General features: G+C 33.9%; 3 protein-coding genes across 14 annotated transcripts; 1 reads left to right on the top strand and 2 right to left on the bottom strand.

Moving 5' to 3' along the window:
- Positions 1-167: 167 nt before the first annotated feature.
- On the bottom strand, positions 168-2,708 carry LOC124955198 (isocitrate dehydrogenase [NAD] subunit beta, mitochondrial). 2 transcript variants are annotated; one of them, XM_047509295.1, is made up of 7 exons: positions 2,693-2,708; positions 2,389-2,499; positions 1,900-1,959; positions 1,626-1,835; positions 1,137-1,528; positions 863-1,052; positions 168-777 (listed from the first exon to the last, which is right to left on the bottom strand). In XM_047509295.1, the coding sequence occupies exons 2-7, from the start codon at positions 2,428-2,430 to the stop codon at positions 547-549; spliced, it is 1,125 nt and encodes a 374-aa protein (XP_047365251.1). In that variant the 5' UTR covers positions 2,431-2,499; positions 2,693-2,708; the 3' UTR covers positions 168-546. The 2 variants fall into 2 exon arrangements, with proteins under 2 accessions (XP_047365251.1, XP_047365252.1); XM_047509296.1 differs by lacking the exon at positions 2,693-2,708 and having other exon boundaries at positions 2,401-2,686.
- Positions 2,709-2,957: 249 nt separating this feature from the next.
- LOC124955194 (methenyltetrahydrofolate synthase domain-containing protein) lies at positions 2,958-4,985 on the top strand. Its single transcript, XM_047509286.1, has 5 exons — positions 2,958-3,128; positions 3,274-3,659; positions 3,802-4,148; positions 4,222-4,468; positions 4,536-4,985. The coding sequence occupies exons 1-5, from the start codon at positions 3,110-3,112 to the stop codon at positions 4,902-4,904; spliced, it is 1,368 nt and encodes a 455-aa protein (XP_047365242.1). The 5' UTR covers positions 2,958-3,109; the 3' UTR covers positions 4,905-4,985.
- On the bottom strand, positions 4,893-19,236 carry LOC124955180 (serine/threonine-protein kinase 32A-like). Of its 11 annotated transcripts, none has more exons than XM_047509235.1 (11): positions 18,934-19,236; positions 17,352-17,552; positions 17,237-17,294; positions 16,726-16,781; positions 15,429-15,597; positions 14,293-14,547; positions 9,140-9,229; positions 8,726-8,892; positions 8,180-8,460; positions 7,846-8,049; positions 4,893-7,391 (listed from the first exon to the last, which is right to left on the bottom strand). In XM_047509235.1, the coding sequence occupies exons 2-11, from the start codon at positions 17,541-17,543 to the stop codon at positions 7,163-7,165; spliced, it is 1,701 nt and encodes a 566-aa protein (XP_047365191.1). In that variant the 5' UTR covers positions 17,544-17,552; positions 18,934-19,236; the 3' UTR covers positions 4,893-7,162. The 11 variants fall into 11 exon arrangements, with proteins under 11 accessions (XP_047365191.1, XP_047365192.1, XP_047365190.1 ...); XM_047509236.1 differs by having other exon boundaries at positions 4,893-7,388; positions 17,352-17,635; positions 18,934-19,235; XM_047509234.1 differs by having other exon boundaries at positions 17,352-17,686; positions 18,934-19,234.
- Positions 19,237-19,380: the final 144 nt, after the last annotated feature.

The following is a 19,380-nucleotide window of genomic DNA, read 5'->3' as shown; positions in this document are numbered from 1 at the left end:
TTTGGCATATGCCATTATATAACTAGAGATGATGAAAGAACTTAACTAAATAAATTCACTTCAAATATTATCCTTAAATCATACATGAAACCTGATAAGAAATTAGAAATTGTATTAATCCATAACTACTGATTTCTATTCTTTTAAAAATATTAACACAATACAAATACTGCGTGAGGTAGTGTAATTTATTATACAAGTTGTATATATTAACTCTATAATATGCAACCAGATAATTTTTCAATTATACTTATAATCACATTTAACAATACATAGGCTTTATTAAAATTACATACGGCCTTTTAGACAAATAAGCTTTTCAAGCTAAATCTCCTGTAGACTTGTTAAACTTCGTTATCGGTTTGACCAATTACGTAAAATGTATTTTTTAATAAATAAATGTGTAATACAATATTATATGTAAAATAAACTCTACGATAGTCTATAGATACTACAAATGTCTATAGATGTGTACGGCTTTCATGAAAGATTCTATATTACATAATCCTTGTTTAATTTAGTTCAAATCAGTTACTTTGAGTATTATTAATGAAGATAATTTATTACTGCAGTTGTAAATTCTGTTGTTGAACTTTGGCCACCTAAATCCTTTGTAAGAACTTTCCCATCATTTAAAACTTTATTCAATGCATCTCGAATTTGTTCGGAATAACGTTTCAAGTTAACATGATGTAGCAACTTGACAGCACATAAAAGCATGGCTGTTGGGTTAGCAACATTCCTACCAACAGCTTCGGAATACGTATGTCTTGCACCCTGTATTATATATACATATTAAACGGTAACATATATATATATATATATTTATTTATTATTATTATTATTATAAATATAATCTTACCGGTTCAAAAACTACACACTCTGCACTGTACGTTGCACCAGGGACTACACCAGCACCGCCGACTAATCCAGATGCTAAATTATCTATGATATTGCCATATAAATTAGGCATCACCATAACATCAAATTGATGAGGATTGGATACCATTTGCATAGTGCAATTATCCACGATCATAGTTTCAAATGTAATTCTACAAATAAAGAAATATAATCCGTTGAAAATGTACTTTTCTAGAAACAGCATGCAATAAAATGTATTACATATTCATCCTCACCTAGGATATAATTTGGCTATTTCTTGACATGATTTAAGAAAAAGGCCATCACCTAATTTCATTATATTTGCTTTATGAACACAAGTTACCTTTTTACGATTATTTTTAACTGCATAATCAAATGCAAATTTGGCAATTCTTTGACTTTTCGTTGCTGTCACTATCTTTAAACACTCTACAACTCCTTTGACAGATTCGTGCTCCAGGGCAGAGTATTCACCTTCCGTTTGTTCTCTGATGATAACACAATCTACATTTTGATGACGAGACTTGACACCTGGCAGTGATTTTACATGTACTACATTTGAATATAAATCTAAACTTCTGCGCAATTTCATATTCAAAGTTTGTAGTTCTCCTGTATGCGAATGATCTGGTGTGGCTAAAATACCCTATGGAAGAAGCAAAAAAAAAAAAAAAAGGAGGAAAATAGATATCACAGTATTTAAAAGAATGCAATAAAAAGACAATGTCTACGAATATATATACCTTTAAGCAAACTCTGTTCCTGGCAATACTGTTTGAAACTTGTTCAAGTGGTGCACTCAATGTTGGATTTACTTCGGATAAAAAATAAGGTTCAAATTCAATCGGGACATTGGCTGCCTTGAAAACATTTTGGACAGATAATACCAATTCCGGTCCTACACCATCTCCCGGAATTAAAGTACATTTTACTTTTCCTTCTTGTTCGACTATCTAAAAGGAGAAGAAGAAGTGATGGCGATACAAGAATAAATGGACAATTTATCATAAAACTTACATTTTCTTGATGAAGGACTGCTCCTACATGTAAGGACCTAATAGCTCCCTTTTGGGCAGTCTGTTGGTACAATAAAAATACATATAATCCAAATACATATTTAAATTATATTTTTTCAAAATAATCTCTTAAAAGTATTTGCCAATATCAGTAGGATACAATAATGATGTAAACGCAAAACGTATGATTATTCAAATATGTCCGAAATAATCTAATTTGCGAAACTGACATCAATGAAATTTATTAACTGTACAAAAATATATTCAGTCAGATTAACAATTACTTGTAATATCGAAAATATTCTAATAATGAAGAACACATCGTTGTTGATGTAATACCCTTGTTACAAATTTTCTACGTTATATCGAATTAATTGGGAGAGGGAATAATAGTTGATTTTATAAGAAAGTTGAGAAGAACTTAGGTCAGAACTTATTGTAAGAAAAAAAGGTTTTCTTTTATTCAAAAAAAAAAAAAATATTCCATTACCTGAGTAAGTACCTTGCAAATGTTTCTCGCTAGTAAAGCCATTTTTACGACGAAAGAAGGTACTACTGTCGCTCTTATTCTTCACGTACAACCAGGAACGTATATTACGACCTTCGATTAATTAAAATAAAAGTATAATTTTTGAATATTCCAGATTGAGTGGAAAATAAAATTCTTGATAGCAAATTTATTCGCAAACGCGTACAAATATGAAATAACGAGAGATTAGAATAGCATTTAATTTAATTCTATTCGGAGGATATATTTTCAAAAAGAAATGGTCCCTCCTCTTAGTTATACGTACTTAGACATTCGATTGCCAAACATCGGCTACTTTCGGTAATCGTTGCATCTTTCGGCAATACCCGCGAGTATTCAAAATTATATTTTGATTAATGCGTAAATGATGAAAGTGCATGAAACTACATGTAATTTATGTTTCACAACAATCAACATCGTACATTTTTTTGTTTCTATTTGTAGATTGTAATAAATTTGCCTTCTCTATCAAAATATTTGTTTTTTAACTTAACATTTCTAGTGAATTTTGACTTGCTATGTTTCTTAACATGATAACGTTGTAATGGAAGTAGAATAGTGGAAGGGATAAAGCAACAGGCAAATCGTGCTATTTTAGTAAGAAAAAATTTATGAGCTCTCTTTTATAGATCGTTTAATTTAATAATCATTATTCAAGGATCGTGTAGTATAATTTTTTATTATGGCGGACGAAAAACTGCGTAAGTTCATTCACAAAATATTACATTTTTCGTTGTTCATTTTTCTATATGCTCTCTTTATTTGACATTGATATTAAATTTTTTCTATTGATTCGTAATTCATTTGCCAAATAATTATTATATAATAAATAATATTTGTTTTCAGCCGAAGAGGTGACCAAACATAGTTTCAGATTCAAAATGTGGGATTATATGAAAAAGAATGGATTAGTAAGCTTTCCACTTGATATTCATAACCGCATTCCAAACTTTAAAGGTGCTACAAAGGCAGCTCAGCGTTTAACGGAGTTGGAAGAATTTAAGAAAGCAAAAACTATAGAAATCAGTCCAGACAAACCACAAAAGCCAGTAAGATATTTAGCTCTGGTAGCTAATAAAGAGATACTTGTCCCTATTCCAAGATTACGTTCTGGTCTGTTTCTTCGCGTTACGTCTATAGCTGGTGCAACAAATGCAGAATTGAAAACTCTTTCAACGATATATGGCTTGAAACAAGTTGGTAAACCGATTGGAGTTGATTCAAATGTGAAGGTATGTAATCGTTTTTCTTAAAGAAAAGAGAAAAATTTATATTGAAAATTTTGCACACTGATATATGTGTGTGTGTGTGTGTGTGTGTGTGTGTGTATATATATATATATATATATGTATATATATATATACACACATATAGGTAGATTTAGTTGTATTAGGTTCTGTGTGTGTCAGTCGAGAAGGGTACAGGCTTGGTAAAGGAGAGGGTTTTGCAGATTTGGAATTTGCAATGATGGTGCGAATGGGTGCAATAACACAAAGTACTAAGATTATTACAACTGTACACGACTGTCAAATAGTAGATGATCTTCCATCCCAGTTGTTCAAAGAGCACGATGTACCTGTGGATATAATAATTACACCAACTCAAACAATAATAGTCCAACAAAAAGTGAAAAAATATTCTGGCATTATATGGGAAATGCTTAGCCAAAGAAAACTTACAACTATGCCAGTGCTAAGACAGTTCAAAGAAATGGACGAGAAGTATGGTTTAATGTAGGAAACTTTTTCTAATCAATTTTCATAATTATACTCATAACATTTATTTTCTATTCAGAGAAGGAAAGATAGTAATTCTAAAGGAAATAGATTCCGATATGGAAACAGAACGATATTACAAAAATCACACTAAACGTTTGAAGCATAAAAAACGATCCAATTCGAATCAATTTTCGTTTAATAAAGAAGATTCTTCCCCTGAGGAAAAAGATAGTAAGGAGGTAAAAAGATCATTTCCAAAAAAGAGATATTCTAGAAAGATAAAAAAAGAAGAAAATATTGATCCTTCTTTTAAAGACGAAGAGGTAAAATTATTATTCTTTCGTCGTTAAGCCAATTAATATCAATCTTTTTATTGTAATATTTTTTAAGGGAAAAAAAGTAATACTCGAAAAAAGTAATGAACGCAGAAAATATGCTAACTCAAGACTGAAATCAAATATTGACTTTTCGTTAAAATTATCGAATATCTCGTACAGTGTACGGGTACGCGATTTAAAAAATGCTTTGTTAGAACGTGGAGTTAAACCAAATGAAATAGTCTGGCAAGGTTATCGTGGTATTTGTTATCTTCATTTTAACAAACTCAAAGGTAAAAATATATCGCCGGATCAACCAGTTCAGGTAGATTCCATAGTAGCAAATTTACAACAGCTTCGTATCGGCGATTCGACAAATATAATCGTGGAACCTGCGAAACCAATTTCAAGAATTGAAGTAACAGATGTCTCGGCTGTATAAATAAGACTTGGAAATGTTTACTTTATTAACAAATATTTTATAAGTAAATTTATTTCGACGAGGACGACTGCCGTATATAAAGCAGAAATCATTTGAAAGACGTTATATAAGTTTATGAAAGAAAAAAAGAATATTTTGCTTTCTATCGCAATAATAACTGAAATCAGAAATTAGATTTAAATTCGTTATATTGTTCTACGAAAGAATATTTTTCTAACGTATCTTTAATTAACGAAAGTTGATAATAGGAAGATGTTAAAGATCCCTCGTATGATTATTATACTGTGATGACTTCAAAATATATTATTATATATTACTTAATAATTCGATTGAATTTAATGGTAAATTTCGAGTTAAAGATTATATATAAGTCTGAATCAGCTTTATGTGAAATATAAATACTTAATGATTTATCGTTGGATTTGCAAGTAAACTTTTTTTAATTTATTATTTATTATGCATATTATTTATGCAAGTAAAAGCTATGTATTATTTTGTTATTAAGTTAATCCATTTTGTTCTTATTTGAATTACTCATCTGAACGATCTAATGTAAAATTTCTTAATCTTTATTTTCTATATATAAATTTACTGTGATCACGTAAAGAATACTTAAAGATAGAGAATAGATTTAAATTATTTTTCTGAGTTGTTGGGAGAGCCAAGGCTCAATTAATATTAGATAGGACTCGTATCTGCGATAATAAGTTGTGACATTTATCGAATGACGACAATAGTTGCTGCATTAGTTTATACATTAACTGGTACATGCGGAAATAAGAAGTTGCATTTTTGTCACTTATGTAAGAAGAAAGGAAATACTTGATTTTTCTGAACGAATATTTTCACAGGAAAGATGTAACACTTTTGAAATCTAATCTTAGAGAAATATGCTTCCATGATATAGCAAAATCGCTTTTAGACACGTACTGGTGGGCCTTCATTTTTTACATAACATATACATACGATATACAAAAAAGATGTAAACTTGATTTTGCGTGTTTGTCAATGAGCACAAGTAGGTCTATTATGACAATATTTTGTGATATTAATAATTATTATTTGTTGTCTTTAAGATATAGTTGTAATGCATCACGTTGATATTTACTTTTATTAATATATTAACATACTATGTTTTTATAATTGTCACAATGTATACAAATTCTACGTATAAAGAAAATATCCTTTTTTTTTTTTTTTCTTCTTTTCTTCACTTGTTACTTTTTTTATTGTTATAACACATTATATTTTTTTCCCCTATTTTATACGTATGCATTTATATACAATGATGAATAATTCAACGTAATTATTAACGACAGCAATCTATTTTATACATACTTTACATACATATGTATTTTGCGATTTTGACTAGAAATAAGCTTGATAAATGTATAAATACTCGGAGAGAAAGAAAAATAATAATTGTGTTTAAAAACTTTGAAAAGAATAAAAAGTATTATCATTCAAAAAGTACGTTGATTATTGTAAAAGGATTTTTATAATTTGTACGTTTATAAAACGAAGCGTTTTGTGAACGCAAGTGGGAGAAGAAAATCGAGAAAAGATTCTTTGTGTTGTTTCGTTTAGTCGACTAGGCGCCGTTCTTATCGATTACTTGACGATTCTCGGACAAAACGTGGTCTGCATTCGATCCATCAATTCCAATTATAGAAGAGAGCGGAGATTTTTCTTCCGTTCCGATCACTTTACGAATCCTGTCTGCCATATTTCTCATATCACGGATCGCATTTATCTTTTACGAACGTGATATCTTTTACCGAAAATGATTTTGTTTGTTATTCCTGACAATGCACTCGAGGAATTTTTTAACAACGCGACGGAGTAACGTTAAACTATAAGTAATAAGGAACTTTTTGGAAAGGAAACGATGAATCGGCAAAGTGTATTTACACGAGATTTAATCGTTTCGTTAAATAAATTCTGGAAAGAAATCTTTTCCACTTGGCGTATATAACGCGTGGATCGATTCTATAAACATCTTTCATAATCTTTCGGCGTCTCTACTAATGATCCCTATTATTTATTTTCTCTAAAAGATCTACTATTCAAAATGCAAACCTAATCAGTATCTACTTTAAATTAATATTACAGCGTTTTTTGCACGATCATCTTTACGCAAAGCTATGGAATATATTGATCGATAATGGTAATTGTTATGTGATCGACCGATCGATCACGATTTATATTTTATAGACACTGTTGTTTTATAAGATTCCTGTAAAAAATGATTGAATTAATTAAGATGTAGATGGTTCAGGGCTGGCATCGATGTAATCGATGTCGGAGGACGTCGCAGTGCTCGCCCTTCGATTAAGTCTAGGAGAAGCACTGATTCGAGCTTTCACGTTCGAGACGTTCAATCTGTTCCCGCTTTTCTGTGCTTTCTGTTGTTGTTGCTGTTGCCGTTGCTCTTGCCGTTGCTCTTGCCGTTGCTCTTGCTCTTGCTGTTGCTGTTCTTCTTTCCTGCTGAAAACAAAAAATCAAAAATTCTGATAATCTCTAATCGTATTCAGGATCAAATTGTGTCTTTCTCGTTCAGCGAATTGCATAATTTCAATAGGAGATTTGAAATTAAATTCTCTTAAAAGAGAAGATTAAAAAGAAAAACGAATAGATAATGACGAAGATTATAATCAACGTAGATAGGTACCGTTAATGTCTTTCAACAAATTACCAAAGCAACGGATGTAATTTCATTGGGCGATGTAAACTCGAGCACGTTCGTGCGTACATAAATGAGATTTACTGCTGATATAATTCTCTTATGCATGTTGCATGCGCACTTTCCGAATGTCGAAATCGTAAAATTTTCATCGTCTCCTCATTGGAACAGATTGTAAAAGCTTTTTATGATACGAAACGCACGATGAGAACGATTTTGTTGGAATTGGATTATCGTTTGAAGTAATTCGATTCATACTTTGGCGTCTCATCGGCACCCATCATGGCAGTGTTCAGTTCCTCCTCCCATTGTTTCTCCTTTCGTTCCCTCTCCAATTTCTCCATTTCTCTTTCACGATTGTACACGCGATATTCTGGGATAAAGGCCAATCTTCTTAGATCCATACCGTCACCTTCCGCAAATTTCACAGCATCGTCTGCCGTCGACTCGGCTCTGATGGATCTACGAGGATCGATTCGAAATTCAAACGTAATTGCATCTCGATGATTTTTTTTTTTTTTTTTTTTCGTTCTTACTGCCGATTATATCGATAATCGTACGAATCAATTTATTTTCGCACGAAATAAATTACCTTTGTTTGGTCAAACGTTTTTTTTTCTTATGCAATGGCTTCGCCTCGATAATCATCTCCTCGAGTTCGAACGTGGGATCGCAATTGAGATGATCCTTTGGTGGCGCAAAGGGTGGTTTTATCTGTTTGTTCAATATTTTATCAAAGTCCAAACTTCTTATCACTGCAATCTGCTTGAGTTCCTTTAAAGTCGAGACCCTAGCACCTGGTGCTAAAGTTAACAATCTGTCTAAGAGGTCGCATATTGCAGAACTCCAGTGAGATGGCTTTCCCCTTTCTTCCTGAAGCGATAACAGTTCGAAAGAGCATTAACGATAAGGAAAAAAGAAATATGCCGAAGTAACAATGAAAACTAAAATTTTCCTTGCGATCTATACAATACAGATCGATCGTTATTTTTCTCAATGATGAAGGAAATTCGATAAAATAATTAATTCGGTCGTAAATATGTATTCAATTCTTGTCAAAGTCCACGAAAGCCAATGAAAAGTCCGGCACGATCGACACCGCAGGGAGCGCGTTAAATCGACTATTATCTTTGATTACCTGCAAAATCCTCAGAGCCTCTCTGTAAGAAGTCGTTGAGTGAAGAGGATAAGGACGTTCACCGGCCAAAGTCTCCCAAGCGAGAATTCCCAAACTCCACCAATCGACGGCAAATCCATAGCCAAGGACACCGTATTCCTCGCACGAGCACATGTAAATCTCTGGCGCTGACGTAGGTTCATATTGGAAGAAAAAGAAATGGGAAATGTTACGAGCGTGTTCGACGCGTTCTAGCTCTCATGCGTTCTCTCTGAGTGCATATATAAATATATATATATATATATATATATATATATATATATATATACCTACCCACCTACCTACCTACGTGTTACGAATATTTAGCGGATATCTGTGACGTGAGAACAACGACGTGCTTTTCTCATATTTTCTCTGACTTTTTTCCATACATACCTATGTACGGCTTCGTGCCTGACATCGAAGTTGCCAATTGTCCATCCTCCAATTCAGTGGCAATATTGAAGTCCGTCACGCGTGCATGCCCTTTTTAAAAGCAACCAAGTTAAAGATCTTTTTGAAAGCATTCGCTTTGCTAAACTCTAAAATATTATTTAACTTCATTTTATATCCGATAGTAATATTATTTTAATAACGTTTAAAAAACATTTCAAAATATTTTTTTCTTTTTTCTCTTTATTCAACCATCATGCTTGAGCTTTTTACTTTCTTCCCTCGTCATAATATTTTTTCAAATACATGGGACATTAAAATGGTATTCAACTTTCTTCTAATTAGTAGCTCGAAAGATAATACAACTTTTGACCTCGTTCGTTAGGATGAAATTAATTACTCTTGTAAATGTAAGAAATTAATTTCCCGACTGTATTTTTTTTTCTTTATTTTTTTTTTTTTTAATTTTACATATAGATCGAAGTAAGATAGGACTGTGAAGATATTCGGTAAAGGAGACAGGCTTTATCAGAAAATTAAATCTTTACGATTTCTAAACATTTATCCTCCGAAGTTGATGGAGATCGAAGATCTCTTACGCTCTTTCCACGCTGCTCTCAGTGTAATTGTACTTTTACAAAGCCTCGAAAATATATCGAGATTTTCCTGATCCATTCGGAACTCGAAGAAAATCCTTTAAAGATCGATCGTTCTATATCTTCTATTTCTTGGGAAGAACTTTAAGCGTTTTCCTTTTCAAAGGATATACGATCCAACGGATTTACACTTTATCGAGAAATTACGTCGTAAACTATTTTAAACGATAGCAATTTCTCTAACATATCACATTTTTCTTTTGATGGAGTCGTAAAGGTGATATACGTACATATCTATCTCGGTAAAGTTTGTGCAAGGAATAAGAGAATAGTACGTTTTATTAAATCTGAATGTCACGGAGATCCAATGTAATTTGGAAAATTTCAAATTTTCTGATAAAGGAACGATCACATTATCAAACTCGTATATTTGTCTAGAAAGATGTCGACATTTTTCTAGAAATTTTAGCTATCTCTTTGTGTCAATTTTTATTACTCGAACGGACGCTTATTTTTTTTACGAACGACAGTACGTATTAGCGAGTTTCTCGAAAGACGTCTGTGACTTTCCTTCATACACACACACACACACACACACACACGAAGCAAATTGCAAAATGTTTCGAATAAGAGAGAAACCTAGTCCCGATAGTTAAGACGATAGGAATTTAAGCGTTGAAAGATAAAGAGAGAGAGAGAGAGAGAGAGAGAGAGAGAGAGAGAGAGAGAGAGAGAGAGAGAGAGAGAGAAGGAACGCGAAAGGGAAACGAAAACATTTAGAGGGACCTTAAATGGCGACGACATAGTACACGAGTCTAATTGTAAATTATGCAGACGCAATCTCAAAATTCAAACAGTCAGTAGGGGAAGATACTATAGAGGAAGTTAAGGTTAGGTAGTTTTAGGTACTCGTCTGAGATATGAAAATGCAGTATACAGCTTTTCTCTTCGAAGGACTTCTTACATTTTATATAGACTCCCTTTATTTTTTCATCTTCATTATGCCGTTAAAAAGGATCCTTTTTTAAACGTATAATAAAAAAAAGTCGATAATTTCATTCTGATTTTTTTCTTTTTTGAGACGATCCAATCAATTTTTTCAAACGATCCTATCGACATCTTTTTCTCTTTTAGTAAGTAATTTGATTTAAAAGGAAAAAGCTAAAGGAAGATGAACGCTCGACGACGCTATCTTCGGTGTGTTACCGGTACGCTAAGAATTTCTCTCACTTCGCTAAAGAATTTCCTTATGAGAGAAGTAGTACGTGAAGGTGAATATATTTTAAATAAAGTCAGTATGTGGAATTTCCGACTATCGACTTTTATCATATGACGAAATAACGAATGCAACTTCTATGAATATGTTAATTCAAAATTATCGTTCTCGTATTAATTTGATTCATAAAATACATATATCTTATTGTCATCATCATCGTCAACCTTTTACAAGTCTTTTGTTCACAGTAACGACCAGTAGTCTCGTTGTATTACTAAACGCGGTTTAGTGAGATTTATATCTACGTACATGGAGGTATATTTTATCGATCGAAACTATGTTCTACGTAGTGGCCGGAGTAGAATTTCACAAGAGAAACACGTAACACCATCCGTTTAAACCACCACACCTGCCAACAACAAAACACGAATTAATGTAGTTTTTATCTTGTCTTTCTTTATACGCCTCATTGAATTATCTTTTTATTTTATTCTCTTTTTATTATCGGTCAACGTGTTTACTCTCTTCGTGAGATATTTATAGAAAAAATTCGGCCTCGACTTTCTTCTCCACTCGGAAATTCTCGGCTTTGCATAATTCGCCACTTTGTTACACAGATTGTTTGTGTATGTGCATGTGTGTGCGTGTGTGTGTGTGTGCGTGTGTGAGGGAGAGAGAGGAGAGGTGACGAGATAGTAACGAATAAGGTGATTTGTGTAAGTTGTGTGATCATAGCAAACATTCCATATCTCATCAGGATATGAAAATATCCCACTATTTCCTAGTCGACTAGCTACTATAGTCGCATTATCTAAAAGTACGTACCTATCAGACTAACAGTATGTACAAACGCGAATCTGAAGAAATGTTGTAGTAATGAATGATTAATGGAAATTCAAAGAAAAAACAATGAAGGTCAAGCTTATCCCTTTGCCATATTTAAATAATAATTAAAAAAAAAAAAAAAAGAAAAAAAAAAGAAAAGAAAAGAAAACAAAGAAAAGAAAAGACCATTTAAAAGGATTTCCTCCGTAGAAATTCATAGATTTTGAATAGTTAATTAAATATATTTTATTCATTGGGTATAGATTTTTATTTAACATAATACTTTAAAATCACGAAACTACTGTCCACGAATATAATTTCTTTGAAATAGTAAAAGGGAGAGAGTGATTCGTGAGCAGAATAAATACGAAGGACTAAAAGGAGAATGAATAAAACGAATTACGGATCACACCCTGGTAAAGTATTTCTAGTGTGTTCCCTCTTTGACCCTTTCTTATTTAACTAAAATGGTTTTACTTATTTAATATCTTACCTATCCTTAAACTCTATAAACTATTGCGATTCATTTAACATTCAACCAAAGATGTTCGAATACTTAACAAGACAAAATTTCAACTTTCTCGTTAATTCCAAGTCGAAGTCTATTTCAAGTACTTACCTACTATGTAATTATGGAAGTTTCATGGGACACATTGTCTCTAGGATGTAGGACGAACTAGAACGAACATGTTCTTCGAGCTATGTTTCGTCTCCTAGTTAACTCATGCAAAGAGACTATTTACATTTTCGATCCATACTTGGACCATCATCTATCTATCTTTTCTTATGGGATATCTTTTATCAGTTATGTTGAAAACTTTGGTATGACAATCTTTCTTTTTCGAGTTTATATCTACTTTACTCGAAATTTTCTTGTAAATAAGTGTGTGTATGTGTGTGCGTATTGCAAGAGTAAACTTGCCTCGAAAAAGTTTCGTTATACTTGTACGTACATCCTATCGAAAGCGACGAAGCGAACAAACATCGAATCTGTCAGCTGCACTCCGTAGGACCGCAAATGTCCAAGGGTGTTATTATCTTCTTTGTCGCAACGAGTTTCACAGATGTCTTTATATACATATATATATACATATATATATATATCTCCCTCTTAAAGTTTTCTACTGAAGATTGGTGGAAAATATCTACGGAGAATGCAACTATAATGTTCGTAGGATTTATCACAAGTTTAACATAGCACGATGAAGTAATGTCAACGCAGCTGTCAAATTTAAGAAATAAGCGCAGGTGTTAGTCTTCGTTATACACCTGACGGCTTCCGTAAATTCTTTGAACGAAGAAGATACGTGTCAATTAAGAATTAATAAATTTTATTAAGACAAATTTATCGATATATGAAATAGAGATGTCTACCGAGAGATATTCATTTTATCGCGATTTATCGTTATCGCGAGTTTAAGCAAATTTTTTACAGGCTTTCCATGTAATTATTTAACATAATATTCTTCCTCCGTTAGAAACTTAATTATAATTAATAAGAATATATAAATTTTAATATAACGCGTCGTTAGAAAGAAAAACGAGGAAAGAAATTGAATAGAGGGCGAATTAGAAATTTCCACGCGAATTTCTGAACGCTCGGTAAACGTCAAAGAGAGTTTCGTGATTTATAACTAATGAAATGCCGAACTAAAAGAGAGAACGATGTAAAGCGTAACAAAGGAAGTTTCCTTTCTTCTTGAGAATCAGGTACCGCGCTTGTAAAGATATTCTCGCAAGAATAGGAACATTTTGCTTTCATACCCGTAGGAAAAATTGCACCTTAATGATACAAAGCGTCGTCGTCCTGAAGGAAGCTCGTTTACTTTTTTATTAGAAATAATAGAGCATCTTTCTTCAATCGAGAAGTGAACAAAATCGAGAGTATCTATATGTACTTTGCTATAGGAATACACATAAGATAGTAGTAATAGCTGGATCTATGAATCGTAGAGAAACGGATGCACATACACAGGCGTATATACATACACATAGATAGGTTTAATATAACACGGATGCTCGCGTAAACAGAGCGGGACCAGTTACGAGAGGTTACGGTAGGAAATTCGCAACGCGCGAAGTTGGCACAGTCAGCGGTAAAGCAATTTTCCAATTTTGCGCATAGTTCGACGATCGAATTACAATTCTCATGATACTCGATTAGTACGCTTGTTTGCCATAACGTTGCCCAGCGAAAACATACGCGTTGTTTGTTGCTTCCAAGCCGGTAAACAACCGTTTCTCATTGATATGCAAACGTTCGCAATATCATTTTCGTCTCAATTTTCTGAGAATTATCACGTATTGTAATTTCTAAATTCGAGATCGATATTGTAATGGGAGAATCTTTAAATAAAGAGAGAGAGAGAGAGAGAGAGAGGAGACGAATGTTAAAACAAAATACGTGATCCCGAGTGTTTTCCTTTTATCTTTTAAGTCCTTTCATATCGAATAGCGGAAAACGTGCTTTGGCGAAAATAAAGCGATATTGGATGTTGCGAAAAGACTCGAATACTCACCCTCCTCGTCCAACAGGATATTGTCAGGTTTGATGTCTCTATGAACAATCTTATGACTTTGTAGATAGTCGAGAGCGAGAGCGATCTCTGCGACGAAAAGAACTATGCTTTCCTCGGAGAATTCGATTTTCTGTTGTATGTGATACCGCAAGTCGCCACCCAACAACAAATCCGATACCATAAACAGGTCCTCTTCGTCTGAGAGGGAAAACGAAATTGTTATTGATGTTGATACGTCTGCACAAACATGTTTATCTAAAACGACAGCGAATTTGTATTAAAGAGTATTACCTATGGCTTTCGATGTCCCATCTAATAATACCACGTTAGTATATAATACGGTAAACATTTTCGCCAATAAGTTCACGTTGCACATAATCGCGATGAGCGTTTAGAAACGGGTATAGCGAGCAGGAGGATAAATTTTCTGAATAGATCGGACGATTACATTTATCCTCTTAACTCTTTGAACAATGAGTTCTCCTAGTATTACTAAGCTAACTTTGGATAACTAAGAACGATATGTGCAATATGTAAATGGTCAAACAATAATTTGTCAAAATAGAAAGACGATTTAAAACAGCTGGAAATGGCAAAGAGCAAGAGAGAGAGAGAGAGAGAGAGAGAGAGATATGTTTCAAACGACTAGAATAGTTAATCTTAATAGACCAACGAATTGTTCTCTCAATAGCTACCTACTCCACTTTCTGTTTTTCCGGCTTTCCGCGAGATTCCTTCCGACCAAAGTTTCGCATTACTCAAGACTCCCATTTTAAGAGGAGAGCGAAGAAGAAAAGAGAGAGAGAGAGAGAGAGAGAGAGAGAGAGAGAGAGAATCAGTCAACTTGAACGATACAACTTCTCTTAGAGAATTAAAGGTAATAATTCGACTTTCGAGATTCAAGTCAAGATAATATCAATGTGAATTAACGAAAAAGCAAGTAAATTTCTGTAAGTGCCAAGATGTGTTGTACTGGGAATAGAAATAGCATAGTCGATGATAATTTGTAATTTCGTCAGACCGTTCCTTCATTTTTTTCTTCCCCCATTCTCCATCTTTTTCTCTCACATACACATATATTATTTTGTTAAAGTTTCTCGTTCGAATGAAATTCTAGAATCAAAAGAACAGCTTACCTTGGAAACTGAACCACAGATTCACCAGACACGGATGTTCCAATTTGGAAAGAATTTCGACCTCTCTCGCGACATTTTTTAATGCTCCTCTCTCCGCACACTCTCCTTTGTGGACATATTTCATCGCATACATGTTGCCTGTACGGTCTCTCTTTTGCACTATGCAAACCTGAAGAACGAAGAGAATTCATTCGTTTTTTAATATCCGATTTGGAATATTGCCAGGAACAAATCGATTAGAGAAGCAGGAGTAAAATCAAGTGCTTAATTAACGGCAGTTTGCAACATTTTCTTCATCCCTGATTCGTTTAATCGACTTTCCGATTCGTCGGCGGGTCATTAACTTTGATAAAAATCCATCGAAATTTATCTTCCCTCTACCTATCTTTTATAATTTTATAAAAATATATAGAATAAAATGTTATCCTATATATTTTATTTTTGTATATACATACCCCTTATTAGGATTCATCGATCCAATCTTTTATGTAAATACAAGTCAATCGATTAATTCTTTAATGATATCCCAATATGTTAAATAAATAAATATTACGAATGAAGTTTTTAATAATATTAGCATAATTGAGTACGGATGAGATACTATTTGGTAATAAACGCGTTAACTTACGAAGTCAGTATTTATTTTATTTTTTCAACATCATTACATGAACGTAATTACGAGATTTAATCTCTTCGAAACCTTCAGAGAAAATGGAAATTCGGTGGCACGAAAATGTATCGCCTGTTATTTCCGTCGTTCAAACGATCATTACCAACAACGTGATTGTATTTTAATTATTCGCGGTCGCGTTAATACGATCCCATCTATGCTCCGATACATTTATCATAAGCGGCACAAGTAAAGTTGGGGCATTCGAATTTCGTGATTCGCCGATCGATTACATCGTATGCTGTTTTCGGAAGGTCATAACACGAATCTCGCGATGCTCTGAGCATATTACTACATATAGCGAACAAGACTATAAATTCTATTCGATGCAATTTTTCATTTCGGAAAAACGCGATCGTTTTATACACATATATCTACGAATTTCGACGAATATTGCGAAGTATATATCTATAGAAAAATGAAAACGAAAAAATATTAAAAGAAATATATAATAAATTACGACGTATTACGTCAGATAAATTTGCCAATATCATTCGGTCCGATGGACGAATAAAAATCCGTTACGCTCGGTCTCCTTTTTTCAAACGAATTGATCAAGCACTTTTATAACAACGTTCATTCCTCCGTTAACGTTTTAATAGATATTAAAATATTTTTCCAACATACCTTTCCGAAACTTCCTTTGCCTATGGCACGTAGAATTTCAAAGTGATCGAAATTCACTGTAACAGATATGTGGTAATGTTGTAGTAAAAATATTCGTAGAAGTTTCGACGAAGAAAAATGTCTCGACGTTAGCTGATATCCACGTTTTTCATGAATTTTAACGCAAAATACCGTAAGAATACGTATCTACGAGCTCTACTTTCCATGTTAAAGGAAAAGAATCTAGCATATCTTTAACCATATTCAAATCTATGATCATACTGATAGAACGAAATATCGAATAAAACGAGATGCATAGGCATTTTCGAATATCGACGATTGTTGATGATAAAAGAAAACAAAAATAAGAATAAAAAGTAAGAGAAAGAAAAGTGTTTTTTTTTTTGAAATAACGCTCCACTGGAGTAATGTGGTCGAAACGAACTGGTACGTTCTCTTTGTTAAATTCATGAATCGAAATATTTGCGACTTGCTGAAATTCGTATATACGTCGATAGTTATTGATTTTAACCATGAAAACGTATATCTTCTTCTTCCTCTTCTTCTTCCTCTTCTTCTTTTTCTTCTTTCTATTCGCAAAGAAATGAAATGGAAAAAGAGAAAAAAAGAAACAACAAGGACAATACCTTCTTCTCCTGGAGTAGGTACGCTTCTGTTCGATTGGTTGGCCCCCATTTTTTTTCCTTAATGACTCTCGAAACGTGACACGAGTGGTGGTGGTCCGTATAAACTGGAAATCCACTCGGCAGTTTCATACTTCCACATTTTCCCACACTGAATTCTTCATTGGATCTCGGCCAATGGATTTCGAAGTACATCGGGTCGACCTATGTATCGATGATCTTCCGCTTGTCATTGATATATGTGTCCCTTGTTTGTGGATTTAATCCCTTCCCCTCCTTCTCTCTCTCTATAGTCGTTGAAGGTACCGATCGGTATGTTAATTAGGGACGCTCTTGTGCTAACAAGCGTCAACATCGAAATCAGAGACGTATTCGCGAATATAGAATAAGCTATGAGACATTGTACGTAAGTAAGTAAGTAAGTAATTAAGTACTTGTTTTCGATCTAAAATCGTCCGGATAAATGGCGCCAATTTGGAACGTAAGACTCATTGTTAAATCCGTTAGAATGCTTTTGTTTTCGACCGAACGTCTATCGATTTCTAAGCTTATTGGAACAACGTGTCTGTTGTGTGTATCTAGCAGAGTAAATTCAATCGGTAGACAAAATTAGCTTGGGTGCGATTTCGTGCTCGGCCTTCGCTCTTATTACTTTATTTCCTTTCGTTGGATTCGACAGTGAAAAGAATTGAGAAAATGTATTCTCTCGTTGATAAATACCAATTACGGTTTCGTTCTTTCTTCTAAGGAAATTTATAAGATGCTCGAGCTCTCTTTCTCTTTCTCTCTTCCAACTTATTCCTTTGAATATTGAATTACATTTATACGGAAAAGAAGAGGTCATGTGCAGAGAAGAGGTTTAACGAAGTTAATTAGCGCGTGGGAGAAAGTCGACTTCCGTAAGGTTACGCGAAGAATATCCTTTTATCGAACTTAATTAAAACCTGTATTATTTCTTAGAAATGTGAGCGCGTGCGTGCGTGTCAAGCGATGCAATGTGAGAAGAAAAAGGAACGATACGAAGGAAGGTCGTTGAAATCTTTCGAGCGAAAGAATCGACCTTATTCGCGATTGTTTCGCGAAAGCCCTCTCAAAAAATTATTTTCTTCTCGACTTATTACTTTTCTTAATGACTTCTTTCAACTTATCGTCCAAACGAGTATGTCAAAATTTGAATGGAAGTTAGTTGAAAAGCTTCCGTGCCAGTTTCCTCTCTTCCTTCTAAAAGTACTTTTTATTGTAGGGACGGAGAAAGAGAGAGTGAGAGAGGCCGAGAGAGGGCGAGAGAAAGAAAGAGAAAAAATGAGCGAAAAAAAAGCGCGCCTCCCTTTTGTCAAGAGAAAATCTATCAAATGTGACAGACGACGAGTACAAGACGAGTTATTGTGAATGCGCGCGATAGTATTCGACCTATTAACTTTGCATGCTTCGAACATACATACGTAGATAATCGATTGCAAATCGACAATTTTAATGACGTTTAAGATAATTGAGTTATCCAAAATTTTCCCGCGCGCGGCACATTTGAAATTGATGCCTCTAGAGTTAAATTGATCCTTTGAAATTAGAAAAAGTTAGAACGTACTGTCAATTTTAGTTGAAAACACCGATCATCGGCTTCGTTTCTGATGCTCCAAATCCTCTTGAAAAAAATAATCGATGTGCCGGAATGTTCCCACTGTGTGATATCGAAGTTTTGTTCAAGAAAATGAACACTTTCGTCGAAAGTTCAAAAAGAATTATTCTTCGTGTTCCTTTGGGAAGAAACAGGAACAGGAAAGGAGTTATCACGTTCGCGGTCGCCGTACGAGTGTCCGCTCTCCGTTGGATGGTTCAATGTAACGCGCTTCCAACGGCGTCCTCCTACTCGTGTGCGTGAATCTCTCTCTCTCTCTCTCTCTCTCTCTCTCTCCCCCTTACTTACTCTCTTTCGACGATGAAGAATCGCGTCTGCGCGAGAGTCCGCGCGTTTGAGCGCGTGCCATGTGTAGTCGCGGGCGTCCCGACGCTTGCCGACCTGACTAGACGTCCA

Source organism: Vespa velutina, chromosome 17, assembly GCF_912470025.1.
Source record: "Vespa velutina chromosome 17, iVesVel2.1, whole genome shotgun sequence".
In the NCBI taxonomy this organism is placed as follows: domain Eukaryota; kingdom Metazoa; phylum Arthropoda; class Insecta; order Hymenoptera; family Vespidae; genus Vespa; species Vespa velutina.
The sequence above is the reverse complement of the archived record's forward strand: the minus strand, read 5'-3'. Positions and strand labels throughout refer to the sequence as shown.